The sequence below is a fragment of the Abramis brama genome (assembly GCF_963993115.1).
Source record: "Abramis brama genome assembly, chromosome: 1".
NCBI classification, from domain to species: Eukaryota; Metazoa; Chordata; class Actinopteri; order Cypriniformes; family Leuciscidae; genus Abramis; species Abramis brama.
In genome coordinates, this window is record NC_139963.1 from 5,341,896 (window position 1) to 5,365,594 (window position 23,699).

Sequence of the window (23,699 nt, forward strand, 5' to 3'; positions counted from 1 at the left end):
TCTTCAGTCAGAAAGAAATGAAGGTTTTTGAGGAAAACGCCTCGGTTACGACTGTAACCTCGGTTCCCTGAAGAGGGAACGAGCGTTGCGTCGAGAATGACGCTATGGGGAACGCTTTGCGTGATGACGTCTTGAAGCACATGTAAAATCAGTCCAATGGTGTAGCGGGACGTCAGAGGCGGGTGACGTCACGTACCAGGAAGCTATAAAAGCCGGCCCGAAACAGAAAACGAAAGCTTCGTAAAAGTCTGAAGTCGAGCTGACAGGCATGAAGGAGATATGGCAAGGCGACGCAACGCTCGTTCCCTCTTCAGGGAACCGAGGTTACAGTCGTAACCGAGGCGTTCCCTTTCAAGGGAACTCCCGTTGCGTCGAGAATGACGCTATGGGGAACGTCTATACCAACGCCTCCATAGCTACGAATGTCTGTCCTGTGTGTAATCTAATAGAGCAGCACTAGGATGACAAAACATGAGACCCTGGAGCAGAGTCTAGATCCAAAGAGTAAAACCTGACGAAAGTGTGCGGTGAGGACCAGCCTGCCGCATCACAGACATCCTGTAGTGAAACTCCTGAAATAAGGGCCTTAGAGGCCGCCATACTCCTTGTAGAGTGCGACCGGACAGCCAAAGGAGAAGGCTGCCCAGCCGCCTCATAAGCAAGTGAGATAGCCTCGACCACCCACTTGCTCATTCTTTGCTTAGACACCGGCCCTCCCTTGTTAGGGGAGCCAAAGCAAACAAACAACTGATCACTTCTGCGCCACAGGGCAGCTCTGTGGACGTAGGCGTCTAACGCCCGAACTGGGCAAAGCAAATTATTAGCCTCCTGGTCCGCATTCTGGAAGGGAGGAGGACAGAAGGCCTGCAGAATAATAGGTCTGGCCACATTAGTGGGGACCTTGGGGACATAACCCGGTCTGGGATGGAGAAAAGCTTTCACCATACCCGGAGCAAACTCTAAGCAGGACGGAGCAACCGACAATGCTTGAATATCCCCAATTCTCTTAAGAGAAGAAATGGCAAGAAGGAAAATAGCTTTCAAAGTCAGAAACTTTTCCGAAACCTCCTCAATGGGCTCAAAGGGGGCCAGGGACAGGCCTTGTAGAGCAATGGACAAGTCCCATGGCGGCACCCTAGAGCGGACTGCAGGCCTCAGCCTCCAAGTGCCACGAAGGAAACGAGATACCAGAGGGTCCTTCCCCACAGACATTCCACCCAAAGGAATGTGGTAAGCACCTAAGGCCGCCACATAGACCTTTAAAGTGGACGGGGTCAGACCTGCAGTGAACCGGTCCTGCAGGAACTCCAGCACTGTACCAATTGGGCAGTGGACTGGGTCCAACCGACGGTCACTACACCAAGAAGTGAATACTCTCCACTTCAGGGCATAAAGTTTCCTCGTGGAGGGAGCTCTGGACTGTAGAATGGTCTCAACAACCTCAGTTGAGAGACCTGACTCTATGAGCTGGGCCCCCTCAGAGGCCAAGCCCACAGGTTCCACAGTTCTGGGCGGGGGTGAAATATTGAGCCCCCTGCCTGGGACAGAAGGTCTCTCCTGACGGGTAACTCCAGAGGATGCCCGTCGAGGAGGGAGACCAGATCGGGAAACCATACTCTGCCCGGCCAACGCGGGGCTATTAGAAGCAGGCAAACCCGGTCCCTGCGAACTCTCTCCAGAACTCCCGGGAGCAGAGCAACTGGGGGAAAGGCGTACAGACGTAGCCTCGGCCACGTCTGAACCATAGCATCCAGTCCCAGAGGAGCTGGATGCGTGAGGGAGAACCAAAGTGGACAGTGAGACGTCTCTCGAGACGCAAACAAATCCACTTGTGCTTGGCCGTACTCCCTCCATATCAGCTCCACCACCTCGGGGTGGAGCCTCCATTCCCCGGGCCTCGGCCCCTGCCTCGACAGAGTGTCTGCTCCTATATTCTGAACCCCGGGGATGTAGGCTGCTCTGAGTGACAGCAACTTCCCCTGGGACCACAAGAGGATATGGCGTGCCAGATTTGATAATGGGCGCGAGCGCAAACCCCCTTGGTGGTTGATGTAGGCGACTACCGACGTGTTGTCCGTATGCACTAACACATGGTGTCCCCTGATGTCTGTGACAAAGCTCCTCAGAGCCCGGAAGACAGCTAACATCTCTAGGCGATTGATATGCCAGGAACGATGATGGTCTTCCCACAGACCTTGAGCTGAGCGACCCTCCAGGATCGCTCCCCAACCCGTGAGGGAAGCATCCGTCGTTAGCAGTCTGCGACGACAAGAAGCTCCCAACACTGGGCCCTGGGACAGGAACCAAGGTTTCTTCCACATAACCAAGGCACGTAGGCATCGCCGCCTGACCTTGATTGTGCGAAATGGGTTGCCCCTCGGGGAAAACCCCCTGGTCCTGAGCCACCACTGCAGGGGCCTCATGTGCAGCAGTCCAAAAGGTATCACGTTGGAAGCTGCTGCCATGAGACCCAACAGTCTCTGGAACTGTTTGACAGTGAGTAGCTGGCCTAGCTTTACACTTTTCACAGCTGCAAGGATGGACTCTATACGTGGCGGTGACAGGCGCGCCTGCATCGACACTGAGTCCCAAACCACGCCTAGGAAAGTGGTTCTCTGGAGTGGAGAAAGCACACTCTTCTTGGCGTTCAGCCGTAACCCCAGCTCTTTCATGTGGGCGAGAACAACATCTCGATGTTGAACCGCCAACTGATGCGACTGAGCTAAAATCAACCAATCGTCGATGTAGTTCATGATGCGAATCCCCTGAAGGCGCAGAGGCGCCAGAGCTGCATCCATACATTTCGTGAAAGTGCGGGGTGATAAAGCTAGGCCGAATGGAAGAACACGATATTGGTATGCTTTGCCCCCGAAAGCAAACCTCAGGAACTTCCAATGACACGGACGGATGGAAATATGGAAATATGCGTCCTTGAGATCTATCGTGACAAACCAGTCCTCGGACCTGATCTGTGGCACGATCTGTCTCAATGTCAACATTTTGAACTTGAGCTGCATGACTGACTCGTTCAGAACTCGAAGATCCAAAATGGGACGCAATCCCCCGTCCTTTTTTGGAACTATGAAGTACCGGCTGTAAAACCCGGTTTCCCTGTCGGAGGGAGGTACATATTCTATGGCCCCTTTCTCTAACAGAGTGTTTACTTCCTGTTCCATAACCAGAACCTGCTCGGGGCCCACCACTGTGGGTAGGACCCCCATAAACCGAGGTGGGCGTTTCTTGAATTGTATCTGATACCCTTTTCCTACGGTCTGCAGGACCCAACGAGAAACATTTGACAGTAGCTTCCACGCTGTCAAAGATTCTACTAGAGGTACCAGCCTCTCGAGACTGGTTTCTGGATTTTGTTGTTGTTGAGCAGTCAATTCGACGCCCTGTAACGGCGCACCGGCAGGGAGCGACCGAACAGACTGCTCTAACACCCTCCTCGGAGGGGGCGGGCATCCCGAGGCCACTACGTTTCCGGGTGGTCCTTGAGATATGTGCTCGCCGGAGACCGCTGCGCCCTGTAACACCGATGGCGGCAGGGTTGGCAGAACGGTCCCCTGAGGGTACCGAAGAGAGACGGGCACCGTAAAAAGAGGTGTTAACCGCTCTGCTTCGGGGGGGACTACCCTCATTAATCCTGAGCCCTCGGACGTCAGGATTTCTTCCCAGCAGCCTTCTTGGCGGTAATAACGGTCCGCAGATCCGTTCTACCCCTCGAAGACTGCTGGGTTTGAGCGCGCCCTCCGTGTCCCCGAGATTTTTGTGGGGGAGCACGGGAGGACACGCTCTGCTTCTGAGTGGCACGATGCTCAGCACCCTTTTTAGAGGAGTGAGGCTGCTCCCGCTCAGCAGCCTCATAGAAAGAACGGCGGGGAAGAAGCTTTTGAAGAGCAGATGCTTGTTTAGCGGCTTCTTGTGATTTTGCAACCGCAATATTTACTGCATCCCCAAATAACCCGGCAGTGGAAACCGGAGCGTCTAACAGAACATGCTTTTCTTTGTCCTTAATATCGCTCAGGTTGAGCCACAGATGCCTCTCAGTAGCCACCAGGGCTGCCATAGACCGCCCGATAGATTTAGCGGTCTCCTTGGTGGCTCTGAGAGAAACATCCGTGGCTCTGCGCAGTTCAGCCACAGTGTCGGGACCGATTCCCCCGCCCTCCTCTAAATCCCCCAATAATTCTGCCTGATAGGCTTGTAAAATAGACATCGTATGCAGACACGCTGCAGCTTGACCAGCGGCTGCATACGATTTATTAATCAGGGAAGATGTCAACTTTACTGGCTTTGAGGGAAGTGTAGGAGCCTTCAGGGAAGATGCCGTTGCTGGAGAGAGATAGCCCGCGAGCGTCTCTTCCACCTTCGGCATCTCCCCATAACCATGCTCTTTATATTGTGAAATAGTGGAATATAGAGAGGTGTGTGGTGTGTAAACTCTGTAAGAGACTGGTCTCCCCCACGATCTCGACACCTCGGTGTGGAGATCGGGGAAAAACGGCAGGCTCCTACGCTGGGGCTGAGCACGAGATGGCAGGAAGCGTTCGTCGAGTTTGCTTTTTGAACGAACGTCCTGCCTATCCTCTGGCCACTCAATAGACAATCTGTCAACTGCTCTCGTGATCACATCGAGCAGTTCTTCAAAAGCATGAGACTGAGGTGGCGAATCCTCAGACTCAGCATCAATACTTACAACATCCAACTCCTCAGAGCTGGATAGTTGCAGTATTGGTGCCTCTATCGGGGGGGAAGAAACCGCAGCGCGTGCTTCCACACCCTGATGAGAGGCACTGGATCTGTCAGTAAGAGGCTGAGATAAGGCAGAGCCCGTCTCAACATCCACTGACAGATCCATTTGCGAACCCCAGGTCTGAGATCGCCGCCGAGCCTCAGCCGCGGCGGGACCCGAGCCCTGGGGAACGTGGTCGGGATTGAACCGAGCCAACCGGGATCGGAGCGTCCGCAATGGAAGCGCACAGCAATGCACACAGTCACCACCCTCGAGTGCTGACTGGGCATGCTCCTCTCCCAAACAAACAACACAAAGAGTGTGTGTGTCACCTCCCGTTAAATAACGCGGGCAGGGATGGACACACACTCGATACTGCTGCTTGCTCGCCATATCTGAATAAATATATATATATATAGACAGACAACACCAAATAACAAGGACAGATTTCAACACAGAGCGCGACTGAAGACTCAGAAAGCTTTCGTTTTCTGTTTCGGGCCGGCTTTTATAGCTTCCTGGTACGTGACGTCACCCGCCTCTGACGTCCCGCTACACCATTGGACTGATTTTACATGTGCTTCAAGACGTCATCACGCAAAGCGTTCCCCATAGCGTCATTCTCGACGCAACGGGAGTTCCCTTGAAAGGGAACGTTCCAGTATGTTTCTCCATATAGTGACTTCAATGGGGTCCAACGGGTTGAAGGTCCAAATGTGAGTTTCAGTGCAGCTTCAAAGTCTCGACACGATCCCAGCCGAGGAATAAGAGTCTTATCTAGACAAACCATCCGCCATTTACTAAAAAAAAAAAAACATTTATATACTTTTAAACCACGAATGCTCGTCTTGCACGTCCACGACGTCACGCATTACGTAATCAGGCGGAAAATGTAGAGAAGGGCGAAAATCTCATTTTCTCCTCCATCTTCAAAATCATCCGACATCATTGTTTTACCTTTTAATTTTTATTTTTTTTGTAAATGGCATTTGACTTATTCTTTGCACGTTGGCTTTGTAAACACTGGGTCGGTTCTTACGCCTACGTCACGCTTGACCTTTCAACGTGATTACATAATGTGTGTCACTTCACACAGCTAGTGCAAGAACAGCATTTGTGGTTAAAAAGTATATAAATGTTTATTTATTTTATAAAATGGCGGATGGTTTGGCTAGATAAGACTCTTTTTCCTCGGCTGGGATCGTGTCGGGACTTTGAAGTTGTATTGAAACCGTTGGACCCCATTGAAGTCCACTATATGGAGAAAAATCCTGGAATGTAATTTCTTTTCGACTGAAGAAATTTGAATTCTGAAGTGGGTTAATCATTTAACCCCTTAATTGATATCATGTTATAACCATGTAATAATATTGTTACATAACTTGTTACAATAAAATGGTAACACGGTGCCATTACAGTACAGTACTGTACGTTCTGGCTTTCCTAACCCTAACACAAATTTGATCAGAACCGATCAACGCCCACAAAGACCTCCAGAGAAATGTGCAATCCATTCCTCGGATATTCAGCATCTGAATGAAATCAGTGCTGTCGACCCAATCACCTGCTCGACCACAGGCGCCGCGAGTCTCATTCAGCGTGGATGTGCGGATGACAGATTATGAATCGAGCTATTGAGCCGTCGGCTGTCTAGATCAAATGAGGCGGCACACACGGATTAATTATTCAAATTCCCATTATAATCGTAATGATTTCACAGCACAGCTACAAGCTTAACAGCGCGGTCTTTGGGGTGTTATTTCAGCTTGGGTTGATGGGTCCGATAGAGTTGGTCTCGTTCTGTCTCATGTGTTTCAGATTGTATAAATCCTTTGCAGAAAGGCAGATAAAGTGATGGAAATAAAATGATGCTTTTGCTACACAGTCCTTAAAGATTATATTCTTATAATCTTCACATACATCCAGTCAGAGAGATTATAGTGAGATTAAACTGCATTATAATGAATGTTTGATACACGAAATGCAGTTTAATCAACATTTCGGCCAATTACACTAAATCAGTGCTGATCTTATGAGCATTTTATCACATTTCCTGATTTATATAATATTATTACTGTGAGCTTACATGAGTTTTTTGCACACAGATAGAGAGAACATTTCTTCATACTTCATCTGTCTTAGAACTAATCCTAATCATTTTGTGTTTGGTGTATACATTCAACATAAAAGTAATGCTATTTGATTTCCCTGCTGCAAAATCCATATAAAACCAGCTTTGGGTGGGAGTGCTTGACAAGTCGCTGATGGGACTGAGCTAAACCTGGTGATTTATCTTGTTTGAACTTGTTGGAGATGGTAGATCACATTTGTTATAATAGTGGAGACTTGGCTGCACTATAGTTACTATATATAGCAACAATATGTTCAAACCTTTGCAAAATTACTATTGCAGTCACTGTGGTATCAGATTATGATAGCTGGTACTTTGAGACCATTGTATGGTATTTACATGGTTCAAAGAATATCATGGGATAACCATTATATATAACCAAAAAGCTGTTAGTAATTGTGTTTTTGTCATGTTTATTAGTTGTTTTTTTAAATAAATATGTATATTTAGTTCCCTTTCGAGGAAACTCAACACTGCGTTACCAGACACTTTGTGACAAAGGCATATTGAAATGAAATCCCAAAATGCTTTGTGAGAAGCTTGGTAAAAACAAACAAACAAACAAAACTATAAACATATTTCATTCAATACCAAAAAGTGTTTATAAAAATAACTATACAGTATTTGATAGGGATGCACGATATATCGGCCACCATATCGGTATCGGCCAATATATAGATTTTCAATGTTATCGTTATCGATATATTAAAGCCGATAAATATTGGATTATTTCCTTCAGATGAGACACTTCAGATGCGCACTGTTCAACATGATGGTTTTGAATTGCTTGCAATATGATTAAGTCTGTCATATCGGCTACATAAAATTATAATAAAAACATCATTATAATTGTGTGTTTGGGACATGGATTTTAATGGTGAGATTTGTGTTTTTTTTTAATCAGTCTCTCAAAAATTATATAAACATTTGGATTTAGATTTATCGGCCAATATATCGGTTATCGGATTTTAAACATAAAGAATTATCGGTTATCGGTATTGGCCATAATTTTCATATCGGTGCATCTCTAGTATTTGACTGTTCTAGTTTTTGTGCTTATTGCTGTTATCTCTTATCTTTTGCTTAGCAACAAGCTAATGTCAGACCCATTTGAAATCAGTTTGCCAGTTAACTTGTCCAGCTGGAGTCAATCACCATTTGTCTAAAGTATTGCTCTTGAGTGATCCCATGTGTTTATGATGCTGCATTATAATGGATCATCAAGGCTTCTGGAAACAATATTACTGTTGAATACCACAGTGTTTTCTCATTATATTTCCCATGAATCTGTGATACAGCACCAGTGAAGCTCATCACCATAGCAACATCTCCATTATCCAAGCCATGTGTGTTCTGCACATTTAGTTATCATGTGTCTTACGCTTCATTTGATGCATCCCTGGTGCCATTACATGTGAGGACATGTTTCCTTTACATGTATGTGAACCTCTTTTTCCCAGTAATTTGGCATCTTTTTGTGCCGCGTACTTCCTGCATGGCATCTTGCATCTATTAGTTTAGCAATTAAATCATATGCAAATGTTGACCTCGGGGTGGCATGGGGATAAAAGAGTATCCCTCCGTCACACAAACCAAGATCTGCTGTGAGGAGATGCGGTTCTGATGCCTGTCCTGATCTGTGATGGAAAAACAGATATTCTTGAGCATTCTGTCCTGTTTAGGGTCGCATTTTGTGACATCACATCCTGTTTTTCATTCATAAGCCTGGTGCGATTGCTCTGATAGTTTTGAATAAGTGCCACCAAACAAGAGGACTGAGACACTGAAAAGATGAGTCTTGGTCCGCTTTCAAACCAGCGCTTGTGCGGTTCGACTGAAATATGAACGCAGCATGGACCAAAGACATCTAAATGCACCAAAAACAGGAAGATGTGACCCTAAAAAGGACAGAATGCTTAAGAATACGAAGTAATACGAAGCTGCCCATCACAGCTCAGGACAGGCATCAGAACCGTGTCTGCTCGCAGCAGATCTTTGTTTGTGTGACGGAAGAGATTCCTGATGCTGTTTTGACTCCTTTACACATTTAATAATAATTAATAATACAATACCACCAAATGTAGGCTGAACACATACAGCGAGCGCATTTAGCCCCGAACACAGCATTGATTCGGATGTTCGGTAAGTTCCGTCGCAAAATTTACGTAATAAAAGCCGACCAATCAGGTTGTGAATGTATCCCTTCAGGTTTGCTGTTAAAATGCCAATGTGAACACTAAGCGGACCAGGACTAAATGTTTTTAGATTTTCTTTGGTCCAGACCAAACAAAGCAAACCAAACCAAGTGTGAACACACCCGAAGTCGAACCGCACCAGAGCCCCTTTTCAGGGGTCTTGGCGTCTACCTGTAATGATTCCACTGGAGACGAGCTTGACAAACCCAAATGCAACATGTATATAACATAAATCTGGACTGGACTGGACTGGACTGGACTGGACTGGACTCGACTCTCACCTCACCAAACAGTAGTTACAGGGACAATACAAGACAAGAGACTGTGGAAACATGAGGTCAATATAAACACAAAGACTAATGACACACCTGTGAACATGATTAAACAATGAACCAATGACAGAACAGAACTGAGAAACCACATGACTAAATCAACCAATGACAACATGACACATTCACAAGGGGAGCACATGGCAAGAACCTTGACTATAGGTAAATTACAAAATTAAAGACATGAAACATGAAAGTGAAAACAAAACCCAAACGTGACATTATCTCCGTGCATTTCACTTTTCATTTGCACACACTACACTTCCATTTTGCACATAATCTGTTATAGCATATGTGGATATATGTAATATTATGTCTATTGTGTATTCTCTATATTTTATTATTATTTAGTATTGTCTTTTTCTGCCCTGCAAGCTCCTGTCTCCAAATACTTGGCATTAAAACTCATTCTGACTCTGGATTTGGCATTACAATAGAAATGAATAGTTTCTAAATCAGAAGACTTGAAAACCTCAGAGAAGACTAAGAACTATCCGCATGTAAGCTTTCATTTTGTTTGGAATATATGTAATGTATATGTAAACTGCTGTTTTCATCATATTTAGCAGTTTATGGTACACATGAACAGCATGTTTGCAGTCTGTAATCATGTTGAATTAAAGTCGTACTGCCAGACATCGCTGCATATAATACCCTGTGAGAAATAATAATAATAATAATAGTGTGTATGTGGATTATCCTAAGGTATACAACCAGCATGTTTTAGAGTCGACTGTGAATTCAGCGAGACAGTAAAACAAAACCTGCGTCTGGAATAATCCACATCACAGTCACCTCAGGCAGCAGAACATCCTCAAATAATATCACACACCATTAGAGAAGCACATTTCAGCCTCATTAAACTCATGCCTCTGATAACACAGACACTTCTAATATACGCACAATATTACTTTGCTAACAGGATTCCCTAAAGGTTTTCTAGATCAATTAGCGTTCTGCCTGACAAATAAAACTGCTAAGGATATTATAATAAGCTATAATTCAGTAGCTTCTTACTGTTGACTTGAATTATGAATGAATTAAGCTTTGCTTAAAATGTTCATCATGTGATAGTGATACAGACTGAAAACATGTTCTTCCACTCAATGAGTCAGATAATTAATGGCATGATGTGTTTTCACATCTGTAATCACTGTCACATTCATTACACCAAGCAGCAAATAGATTCTAGTTATATTTTAGTGAGCAATTATGATACATTGTTTAAAATAAGACTGAAAATGCTGATTGGTTAATACAGCTTTCCTGCGGTCTTATAGTTCATGTTCTCCTGAGATTGTCATTCTCGTTGTTTAGAGACTATCATCCACATTTGATGAATTTGCTTGATAAAATAATGGTTTAATGAAAATGTGTCCTTAATTATTATGTAGTAATATTTTATAAAGGCAATAAGGCACTGGAGGTCTTGCTGTATTGTTAATAAAGTCACTCTATACAACACTTTTTAGTCATGACTAGATTTACAATATACCACAGTCGCTCGTACTGTATTGCTTAATTGGTATGAATTATGATTCTTTAACTCTGAAACAAAAAATGGTCTCATTTTCCAGTAAAACAAAAATACTTTTACTTGATTTGTGTAAAATAACTATGCTTTTATGCTTAAAACAAGAAAAGAAATATTGTATCACTTCTTCCTGTTTGAGTAAGGACTCTTATTTTGATAATAATCTTACTCTTATTATTTCCCCCCTTGGTAGCTATTGTTTCTAATTAGTAATTAGTTTGTTTCCTAGGTTAACAACTAGTTTTGCCTGTGTCTAGTTTAGTTCCCCGTGTGTTTATAGTCCTCTGAGTTCAATTCTTGGTTGTTGTCTTTGTTTTACAAAGCGGTTAGGTTTGCATTTACCTTCAAGTTTTACCACTACATTTTGGTGTACCTTCTTTGTGGATTAATAAAGACTTGTTGTATCTAGATCCTTGCTTCTCACTATCCTCTTGTGCTGTAATGTTAGATAGTAAGTTTAACACGAGTATCATTAGATGAAGCCGTTAAACCAGGTCAAGACACAGCGAATGTGAATGCTGACAGTCACAGCATTTACTGAATCAGGACACTGTAATAAACACTTAGCATAACTAATACAAACACAGAAAGTCTCTCAGGCTGTTGTCAGGTCTATGAGGAATATTACGGACACTTTCATGCTATAGCTTTGACTGGTCACACATCATGGATAGTCTGGTTAAGATGCTCTGTATTGATTGTTAGTTTGGTTATTTTTTGGAAGTTGAAGTCAAAATTGTTCAATCAAATCCAATAAATCTTTGCCTTTAGAGTAAGAGAGTGTTGGCAATCTGTAAACGATCCTTAACTTCAGAGACTGAATCTTCCCCTGATGTGAGTGCCAACATTATTAAAAACATATCCGCCAACAGTCTGTTTCTTCAATCTGATTGAAGCGCAGTGTATGTTCTCCTCTGTGTGTCTTCATATCAGCCAAAGCTGATGAGATGACTTGCTTTATTGGAGAGGTTGTCGTGTGTGTGAAAGGCTCAGGTTGCTTATAAGCAGAATCTGTAGCCGCAGAACTCAGATTTCTGCTAAATTGGCACAGCTGTCATTCACAGTCCTCTTGTGTAAAGAAAACAGTGTGAAAGAATATGACTTGTGTGTGTTGGCTGGTGTGTTCTGCTGGTTTTACAGCCGTTTATAGGCTCCTGTCAGCTGCTACAAAGCAAAGGCAGCAAAAAGTGGAAAGTATGGTAACGGCATGCACAAATGTATGTGCGTTATCTCTATATTTTCTGGGATTTTGTTGATGGCAATAAATATTTGGCTAAATCTTGACTGGTTTAGGCCTGACTCAGGAAGCTTTTCATTATTGTCATATTTTGTGCAGTAGTTCATAGCAGTGACAGAAATTGTACCTTTTTTTTTTTTTTTTGCCAACTTAAAATGATTTCTAGAGACATTTATACCTTTGATTGGACATTTTTGTTCTAAATTTATTACAGTAGTGTATTTTTTTTTTTGTCGGATTCTTACAGTTAACAGTTAAATGCATAAATGTTTTGCCAATCATTATCACATATTCGGGTCTTTAGTGATCCGGATCTATATCTAAAACGGATGGATCTCTAACTGCCGCAATAGTATAAAACTCGCTTTGATGTTTTAATAACATTATAAAATAATAAAATAAAGCATGTTTTGTTATTTTTTGGAACTGGGAAGGGTTCAATTTGAGCAGATGCTTTTTTCCATCATTACCATCATCAGTAGCATCATCAGATCTCACTTCCCCAGTACATTCTGCTCATATTCACCATCTCAACCATATTCTCAGGACTATCCTTCTCAACGTCTTCAAAATCAATATTTCGATCAGCTTCTGGCTCATATTCACCATCTCAACCATATTCTCAAAACTATCAATCTCAACATCTTCAAAATCAATATTTCGATCAGCTTCTGGCTCATATTCACCATCTCAACCATATTCTCAAAACTATCCATCTCAACATCTTCAAAATCAATATTTCGATCAGTTCCTACTCATATTCACCATCTCAACCATATTCTCAAAACCAGTGGTTCTCAACTCCAGTCCTCGGGACCCGCTGCTCTGCACATTTTGTATGTCTCTCTTATCTGACACACTCAGTTCAGTTCATGGAGTCTCTCCTAATGAGCTGATGATCTGGTTCAGGTGTGTTAAATATGGAGAAATACAAAATGTGCAGAGCAGCGGGTCCCGAGGACTGGAGTTGAGAACCACTGCTCAAAACTATCCTTCTCAATATCTTCAAAATCAATATTTCGATCAGCTTCTGGCTCATATTCACCATCTCAACCATATTCGCAAAACTATCCTTCTCAACGTCTTCAAAATCAATATTTAGATCAGCTTCTGGCTCATATTCACCATCTCAACCATATTCTCAAAACTATCAATCTCAACATCTTCAAAATCAATATTTCGATCAGCTTCTACTCATATTCACCATCTCAACCATATTCTCAAAACTATCCTTCTCAACATCTTCAAAATCAATATTTAGATCAGCTTCTGGCTCATATTCACCATCTCAACCATATTCGCAAAACTATCCTTCTCAACATCTTCAAAATCAATATTTCGATCAGCTTCTGCTCATATTCACCATCTCAACCATATTCTCAAAACTATCCATCTCAACATCTTCAAAATCAATATTTCGATCAGCTTCTGGCTCATATTCACCATCTCAACCATATTCTCAAAACTATCCATCTCAACATCTTCAAAATCAATATTTCGATCAGTTCCTACTCATATTCACCATCTCAACCATATTCTCAAAACCAGTGGTTCTCAACTCCAGTCCTCGGGACCCGCTGCTCTGCACATTTTGTATGTCTCTCTTATCTGACACACTCAGTTCAGTTCATGGAGTCTCTCCTAATGAGCTGATGATCTGGTTCAGGTGTGTTAAATAAGGGAGAAATACAAAATGTGCAGAGCAGCGGGTCCCGAGGACTGGAGTTGAGAACCACTGCTCAAAACTATCCTTCTCAATATCTTCAAAATCAATATTTCGATCAGCTTCTGGCTCATATTCACCATCTCAACCATATTCGCAAAACTATCCTTCTCAACGTCTTCAAAATCAATATTTAGATCAGCTTCTGGCTCATATTCACCATCTCAACCATATTCTCAAAACTATCAATCTCAACATCTTCAAAATCAATATTTCGATCAGCTTCTACTCATATTCACCATCTCAACCATATTCTCAAAACTATCCTTCTCAACATCTTCAAAATCAATATTTAGATCAGCTTCTGGCTCATATTCACCATCTCAACCATATTCGCAAAACTATCCTTCTCAACATCTTCAAAATCAATATTTCGATCAGCTTCTGCTCATATTCACCATCTCAACCATATTCTCAAAACTATCCATCTCAACATCTTCAAAATCAATATTTCGATCAGCTTCTGGCTCATATTCACCATCTCAACCATATTCTCAAAACTATCCATCTCAACATCTTCAAAATCAATATTTCGATCAGCTTCTACTCATATTCACCATCTTCAACCATATTCTCAAAACTATCCTTCTCAACATCTTCAAAATCAATATTTAGATCAGCTTCTGGCTCATATTCACCATCTCAACCATATTCTCAAAACTATCCATCTCAACATCTTCAAAATCAATATTTCGATCAGTTCCTACTCATATTCACCATCTCAACCATATTCTCAAAACCAGTGGTTCTCAACTCCAGTCCTCGGGACCCGCTGCTCTGCACATTTTGTATGTCTCTCTTATCTGACACACTCAGTTCAGTTCATGGAGTCTCTCCTAATGAGCTGATGATCTGGTTCAGGTGTGTTAAATAAGGGAGACATACAAAATGTGCAGAGCAGTGGGTCACGAGGACTGGAGTTGAGAACCACTGCTCAAAACTATCCTTCTCAACGTCTTCAAAATCAATATTTAGATCAGCTTCTGGCTCATATTCACCATCTCAACCATATTCTAAAAGCAATCAATCTCAACATCTTCAAAATCAATATTTCGATCAGCTTCTACTCATATTCACCATCTTCAACCATATTCTCAAAACTATCCTCCTACAGCTGTCATTCACAGTCCTCTTGTGTAAAGAAAACAGTGTGAAAGAATATGACTTGTGTGTGTTGGCTGGTGTGTTCTGCTGGTTTTACAGCCGTTTATAGGCTCCTGTCAGCTGCTACAAAGCAAAGGCAGCAAAAAGTGGAAAGTATGGTAACGACATGCACAAATGTATGTGCGTTATCTCTATATTTTCTGGGATTTTGTTGATGGCAATAAATATTTGGCTAAATCTTGACTGGTTTAGGCCTGACTCAGGAAGCTTTTCATTATTGTCATATTTTGTGCAGTAGTTCATAGCAGTGACAGAAATTGTACTTTTCATTTTTTTTTTTTTTCTGCTCATATTCACCATCTCAACCATATTCTCAAAACTATCCATCTCAACATCTTCAAAATCAATATTTCGATCAGCTTCTGGCTCATATTCATCATCTCAACCATATTCTCAAAACTATCCATCTCAACATCTTCAAAATCAATATTTCGATCAGCTTCTGCTCATATTCACCATCTCAACCATATTCTCAAAACTATCCATCTCAACATCTTCAAAATCAATATTTCGATCAGCTTCTGCTCATATTCACCATCTCAACCATATTCTCAAAACTATCCGTAAACAGAACAGAACCAACGAGAATGTATTGCAGATATCATTAATGTCAATATTTTAATGTCCAAATTAATTCGAGAATTTAGTCTGATTCAAAGGGGAATCATAATGCCAAATCGTGACTGGACGAGAGGTGGAGCTGGGGAGGGAGGAGGGTAATTCGCTCCTGAGAAACGCTATAACGGTCGATAATACTGAAGGAGCTTATATACAATATGTATACAGTGATAGGAGTCGTATTCCTATAGGTAGACATAGTTCAGCTGAGAATCACTTGACTAACGTGATCTGCCGGAACTAGCTTGATTATACAGTAAAATAAATATTCTGTAAAAATGGTGACAAACCTCACAGGTGGACATTTTTGCCCCCATATGTTGAAATTTGGGGTCATTCTAACTGCAATCTACTTCATGCAGTATCACTCAATCAGACGCTAATAATGGGCCTCGGCTCATAGGGAAGCTTGAATATTCTCTGAAAAGTCTCCAGCTGGAGTTGCCGTTACAGCTTTGACTTTCCTCGTCTCTCAGGTCATGTTTCAGAGGTGTTTGATGAGGTAGTCGAGTGTCATGTCCCGTGTCTTTGGCTCTCCGACTGAGCTATGGACACCAGCCATGGAAAAGATGGCTAAGCGTGGAAGTGTAGAGCGGTGGAGACCAGGAATAAAAGGTCATATGCACCGTTGGCTACGTGCACACACACACACACAGAGGCACCTGCAGCGAGAACACACACACACACACTCACTGACCCGTCCTTCAATCCTCGGTTCATCCCAGGAGGAAAAAGACAGAGGCAGTAGATGAGCTTTTATTTTCACCCGTGACTGATTCAATCGACAGCGGTAAAGCTGATTATATCACACATGGCATGAACAGAGACAGAACACACAGGCTGAGTGAATGATGGGGAAACGAGGATAAACATGAGAGGAACAGAACGTAGAGATGAAAGAGGGGTGATGCAGGCCTCTTATACACTCCAAGATACAGAGTTCAGAAGTGCACGTGATGATGGACTGTCCAATGACATTTTTAACTCCATTGGCTTGGATGCATTAAGACAAGCGATTGGCAACGGCTTTATTTTGAATGCTGTTTAAAGGCTCCTTTTAAAAAAGATTTTTTATTTCTTATTTCACTTCCTGTGAAGTCAATTGAAGAGTGCCGCTTTACTTAATGTGTTGACGTATTTCAGAGTGACCTGAAGTTGAGGAAGGACATTTTAAAGACCTTGTCCCCTTTTAAGAAAAATAGCAAATGGTGATTAGTTTTACCATAGCTATGCTGCCTCTAAGATGCTTTGATAACTGTTCCCAGTGTAAATTCATGAATGCTATGTGGGCTAATATAACCAACAACCCATTGCGCTACAGCTTTGGCAGCTCTTTTTCAACACTTTCATTTATTATACAAAGATGCAAAGAATGTGAGGCCGAAGCTGCCACAGCAATTGTTTTTAAGTCAACTTGCAAACAATAATACACATTCCTGTTCTTATTTTGAATGATTCATGCATTTTATTCTAAAACAAACAAACAAAAAACTTTTACATTTAATTCAAATAAAGTGCATTGCCTCTTAAACAACTTTTCGTTTAAAGGGGTCCTATAATGCCCTTTTCACAAGATGTAAAAAAAGTCTTTTGAGCCTAAAAGTGAAATAATAATGACTTTTAAAGTAATGCAATTGCTAGATGCTAACACCGGCGAAGACGAACTTAGCAAAGTAGTGTCCTAACACCAGTGTACTGATTTACCATCTGCTCAAATGTCCTTCCCCATTACCAGCAAAGTAAATATGTTTAGTGCATTCAAGAAGAATGGAAATTGGGATGCAGCCATCGAGAGTTAATACTGTGCCATAATTCTGTCGCAGCAGCTTGAGACAAGCCAGAAACAGAGAATAAAATAGCCAAATTGCTATTTAAGATGCCAAGGTAGTAATTAGAGAGCTTCAGTGACTCATTCTGTGCCAATCACGGGGTTCTCGGGGTCCATCCACTGTTTGTTTTCATCACACACTCCTCCATTGGCCAGGAGGCCGACACACAGACTGCATCTGCTTTGCTTTGCTTGCTCTCTGGCCTTTTCAATTAGCACTTAGACGGGTTGACAAAAGCTGTCTGGAGGAAATAACACACTACACGAGGTGGATCTGAAACAGCAATACCTGCACTGTTAATTACCCCACACAGCATTAATTTTAGCGTGTTTGACATAGTACACTTTAAATGTACACATTTTAAGTCTACTCCAATTTGCATTGCAAGTAGACTTAAAATGGGAATTAATCGAACCACAAAAGGACCCAAAAGGAACCATGCTTAGACCACCTCCTGAGGGTCATTTGTTGGTCCTTTTAGGCAGTTCTGTGAGATAATTTGAGGTGTATGGTATTAATGTATGGTATGCAAGATCAAACTTGAATACCCCTAGTTGTAAATGTTTACTACAGTGTACCTTAAAGGATTAGTTCACTTCATTTCCTGATAATTTACCTTTATATTAAGGTGACATTGTAATTACACAAATAAGTACTGAGTAATATTAATTAATAGCATTAACATATATAGTTAGGTTTTTTTTTAGAGTCAGTTGCTTGTGATTATGCAAAAATTATGCATAATTGCAAGCATGGTAAATCCTGAAATCATAATAGTGCAGCAGTCTGTACAATAATTTGTGCACATGTCTGTTTATGTCTGTTCACGGGTAATAATTCTTGAACTCTGAAAACAAAGCAGAATACTGTTGGACTATATCCCGTTTATCCCAAGGCCAATGAATACCTCAAAGTAAACTGTGAAATATATTTCAGATATTCAATGCCTTTGAACATGAATGCCAGGAACTTTGTAGTTCTTCCTCAGAAATGCTCATTAGCAACCTGGGAACTTGTGAACATGACATTGTTTCCCAATAGACTGATAAAAACCTGTCAATCAGATTGGAGCCTCGCTTAAAAAAAAAAGAAAAAAAAGAAGAAAAAAGCTTTTTTCAATTTGTTTGTGGGCAACAAACATCAATCTGTCTGTTTTTTACCATGGCTGATTTGTGAAAGCATGAGCTTTCAAGAGTCAAAGGAAAGCCTGAACCATAGCGTTTTTCGTTTTTACATTTATTTGCCACTAGTTTTTACACTAACTAGTGGAATGATCTAGTTCCTGTTATAGAAGTGATATAGATATAGAAACTCTTCCTAACAGTCATATTTGACTCAGCGTTTCCGAGCAGTTAAACCAGAGGCTGACAGCTCTTTATTAATGTCAGATTAATGGTTCAGTTATGGGAAAAGTCGAGACCCCTCAACTTCAGTCAAATTCTCATTAATTTCAGACCACTCAGAGACAAATTAATTGGTTGCCCTACTTTGCATGGCCCAGTGAAATAACCCTGCAGACTTATGATTAACTTTCTGCTTCTGGACAGAAACCGCAGCAAAGCGTTTGACCTGCTGTTGCGGTCAGCATCTGTTAGGTAACTGTTTTGGTTACCAGTTGACGGTCACCTTGGGATTCTTCTCTCAATTTCAATGATGCATATGGACATTTTTTATTATTAGTGCTGTTTGCCAAGTCAAGCATCACTATTACTATTTATCATACTAAGGATTTTAACCTAGCAGGTGATACAATTAGTGAAAAGAGCAACCTCCTACCACCGGGTTCACCATCACGTTCTAGTGCGAACAGACAATACGTCGGTGGTCTCATATAAAAATCGACAGGGGGGCTTGAGATCACGCCCTCTATGCAAAACGGCGCATCAGGTTCTTCTGTGGTCCCAGGGCAAAGTACTCTCAATTAGAGCAATGTTTATTCCTGGGGACCAAAAATGTGGGGGCAGACATCGTGTCGAGGCAGGGGCTGAGGCCCGGGGAATGGAGACTCCACCCCGAGACGGTGGAGTTGATATGGAGGAAGTTTGGAAGTGGATCTGTTCACCTCTCACGAGAACACACACTGTCCGCTCTGGTTTTCCCTCACGCATCCAGCTACCCTGGGACTGTACGCATTTCCCCCGATCGCTCTGCTCCCAGGGGTTCTAGAGAGGGTCTGGCAGCATGGGATCAGTTTGCTCCTATCATAGCTCTCCTAGCAGGCCCTCTGTTGCAAATCCCCATCAGGAAGGACCTTCTTTCTCAGGCCTGGGGCACAATATATCACCCCCGGCCAGAGCTGTGGAAGCAGGTCTGGCCCCTGAGGGGGACCAACTCATGAATGCTGGTCTCTCAACCGCGGTTGTTGAGACCATCCTAAACTCTAGAGCCCCATCCATGAGGAAACTATATGCATTAAAATATAATGTATTTACTTTATGGTGCAGAGAACATCAGTTGGACCCAGTTAACTGCCCAGTGGCTTCAGTGCTGGAGTTCCTCCAGAATCGCTTCTCTGACGGGCTCTCCCCGTCCATGCTTAAGGTCTATGGGGGCGGCCATAGCTGCGGTCCACACGCCTCTAGGGGTGGACACTTTGGCGAGACACCCACTTATAGTATGTTTCCTTCATGGAGCTAGGAGGATGAGACCTGTCATCCAGACTAGGGTCCCCACGTGGGACCTGGCACTGGTTCTTGAAGGGTTATCCCTGGCACACTTCGAACCTTTGGACGAGGTGTCCAAGAAATGTATGTAATTTCTTGTAACCCTGAAGGTAGCCTTCCTGCTAGCTATTACGTCCCTCAAGAGAGTGGGGGACCTGCAGGCACTATCTGTTGCTCCCTCTTGCCTTGAGTTCGCTCCTGGCAGAGTGAGAGCCATTCTCCACCCAGCCATTCCCTGAGGGTTACAGTCGTATCCCGAGACGTTTTGTAGAAGCATGAAAACTTGTCCACACAACTTTGTTTCTTGGTGGAAATGAGAAGCCAACTTGACTCCAAGAAGTTGTGTAAAGTCAGTCAGTCAGATTGGATTTGGCAGTTTCACTGTGCTGCAGTGATGACATATATTTGTAGGCCAAACATAGGCTATAAACGAACTACATACGGTCACATGACTTCAACATCAGGCAGCATCTTTAAGCTTCCAACAACTCTCTCAGTCTTTCTTTAAAAACCTTTTCCCTGAAAGTTTGAGGTAGAATAGTTTGCAAGAGCTCGATTATAAACACAATCAGGCTTTAAAAGTCGACTATTGAGTCGACTGGTTTACTTGTTCGCTGTGATGACGTTTAATGTCCCCTTTAGCCACTTATAAGCGACAACCTTTTTCAAGACAAGCTTTAAAAAAATCACAAGGTGATATTATTGATGAATAAAATGCAAGAATATCTTGAGCTTTTGCTCACCACAGACAAAACAAAATAAAAGCATGCCATCCCTGCAGCACACTATAGTAGCGCACAGTTTGCATCAGACGCTTCATGAACGATTTTGTTAGTCCAGTTGTAAACGATTCTTCTCTTTTGCATGTTTCCGCAGGATCCCAGAAGCAAGCACAAGTTTAAGATCCACACCTACGGCAGTCCCACGTTCTGTGACCACTGCGGATCGCTGCTGTACGGCCTCCTCCACCAGGGCATGAAATGCGACAGTGAGTATCGACCTCCCATCATGCCCTCACGCAAGACCATCTTCTCTTAACCAAATCTAGATGAAGCCTGTAAGGAAATAAAAGAAGAAGTGGCCTCAGATCCGTGTGAAAGGGTAGCTCCTGCCCCAGGCCTACAAAATTCATCTGTTTCTGCTGTTCTTGTCCATAATGAGGTAAAATGTGGTTAGATCTGTAGATCTAGAGACACCTCCTTCATTTCAACCAGAACCTTCCTGTTCCTCTCAAGCGACTGGCTTTAATTGTCACAGATTTATATAAGACCATATTTAATGGAGATTAATGTGGGAATAGCAGCATATATGGCATGTGCTCATCCACACCTCTCTGAGACAACACACCACAGCGAATTTCTTGGGCACAGCCTCAGCATGGGTCACACACACTTTCTCTGCCAAAACACCCAAAGGTTTGCTGTCTGTGCTCATGAACTTCAAAATACACATTTCATGTCTTATGTTAGTGTTTCAGCAGTTGATATTATTAAAAAGGGGAAAAAAAAGTTAATAACAACATGACAGTAAAGGCCAATTCCCATCGCACGGACAAACGCCTACAAACACGTTTTGTCGGATCAGTGTGTTACCGCTGTTGGCGTCTGTTGGCGTTGATCAGGGTTTGTTTTCACCTGACCGACCATGTTATATCAGCATTTGTCAGTGTCTGTTGACATGATAGTTATTTTTCATAAAATTCTAAATCCAACTGCCAACTTGTTTGTCAATAGGGTTGGGTATCATTTGAATTTTAACAATTCCGATTCCGATTCGGATTCTGCTTATCGATTCCGATTCTTATTGATTCCTAATCTCGATTCCATTAAGGTAAAAAAAAAAAAAGATATCATTCACATTTAGTCTTATTTTAAAACATTTAATTGTAGCTGAATATCATGAACAAAAAGGCTAAAGAACACTTACTCAAGGAACGTTTGCCTGTGGCGAACAGCAAAATAGCATAGAAAAATAACTAACCTAACTAATATACATTTTAATATACAAGTAAACACTCAGTAATTAAAAAAGAACAAATAAAAAATTAGCAATCGCAACAGAGATACAATTGAACAAAGATACGATTGAAATAAACAGTGTTTTGAGATTTTCAGGTATTCAGGTACAGAAACTGTAATTAAATGTAAAATAACACTGCACTTAATAAATGAAATATACATTACAACTATAGTTACAAAAGTTAATCAGTCAAGAACGAGTGACTTTTCTCTCTGTGTTTTGTTGTTTGATTAGTGTTATTATAGAGATGGCAGCAGGAATATTAGGCTGCTGTCACTTTAAGAGCTGCACGGATCCAATACACTGAAACACACGCATGCAGTCGTCTCGCGCTTGAATGGTTTAATTGATTTAATTTAAAACACAAAGGAATCGATAAGAGGAATGGAAATTTTAATTTTATAACAAGTATCCGGTTCCAGACCTGATTTTTGATTCCCACCCAACCCTATTTGCTGGTATTTGTTGGCGTTTTTCTGTGTGGTGTGAATTGGCCTTAACAGCTCTGAATCAGGTTGGAGTTCTAGAGCTTTTATGCTACAAATGGAAAGTGGCTGTGAATCATGCAAGGATGCTAGGAATGCTCATATGCCCACGTTCATACAAATATTTCCTTGAAAAAGCTTTTTTTTTTGTGTGGCAGCCAATATTCAATGGCTTTGGTTTGTGGTCCATGTACAGCAGTCTTGCCAAATCTGTGGTTTGGGCAACTTTTACTCTGTTGCTACGGGTTGTTTTTTGGTCCATGGGTTGAAGCAATCCCCCCCCCCCCTTTTTGTGGTTTTTGAATAGCAATTGGGCTGTTTTTTTTAGGCAACCCTGGCAACACTGATGTACAGCTTCTTCAGTAGTTTTTATTAAGACCACAAAGGGAAAAGCAGCAAACAGAAGTAGAGAGCCATCATGTCACACATTGGCTACACATTTTCACAATTAATTCAATTCTCAATAGATAAAATCAAGCCCTGCATATACACTGCCTGTCCTGTGCCGTTGGGGTTTTGAACGTTCTTCATGTTTAATCCTGAAGCATTTACCGATGTTTCTCTCTCTCTTGTTCTCAGCCTGTGACATGAACGTTCACAAGCAGTGTGTGATGAACGTGCCAAGTCTGTGCGGGACCGACCACACCGAGCGCAGAGGACGAATCTTCCTCAAGATCGAGGTCAGCGGAGACAGACTCCACGTCACAGGTCAGCACCCCCACTCGCACTGGGAATATCCCAGAATAGCGATCATTAGTGGGGATTGAAAACATGACAAATGTCATAACTGGACGCCGGCGAAATTGACTGGGTCTGATGATATTATAGGGCCAAAAAGTAAGATGAAATCCTGATGCTTGTAACAGGCAATGATTAATCGCGATTATATATTTAAGAAAAATGTGTTATTATTTTATTATATAAAATATTTATATATAATATAAATTATATATAAATATAAATACAGTGAATACATGCAAATATTTATACATGCATGTGTGTGTTTTTATATATACAAAATAATTATACACAGTACA

General features: G+C 42.1%; 1 protein-coding gene across 2 annotated transcripts in view; it reads left to right on the plus strand.

Annotated features, from left to right (window-relative positions):
* prkcab (protein kinase C, alpha, b) overlaps positions 1-23,699 on the plus strand; it is a 178,246-nt gene that overhangs the window by 103,775 nt on the left and 50,772 nt on the right. For both annotated transcript variants that reach the window (XM_084108985.1, XM_084108984.1), the window contains exons 4-5: positions 21,035-21,146; positions 23,242-23,370. In XM_084108985.1, the coding sequence (XP_083965111.1) occupies positions 21,035-21,146; positions 23,242-23,370 (241 nt within the window). The remainder of the gene's footprint in view (positions 1-21,034; positions 21,147-23,241; positions 23,371-23,699) is intronic.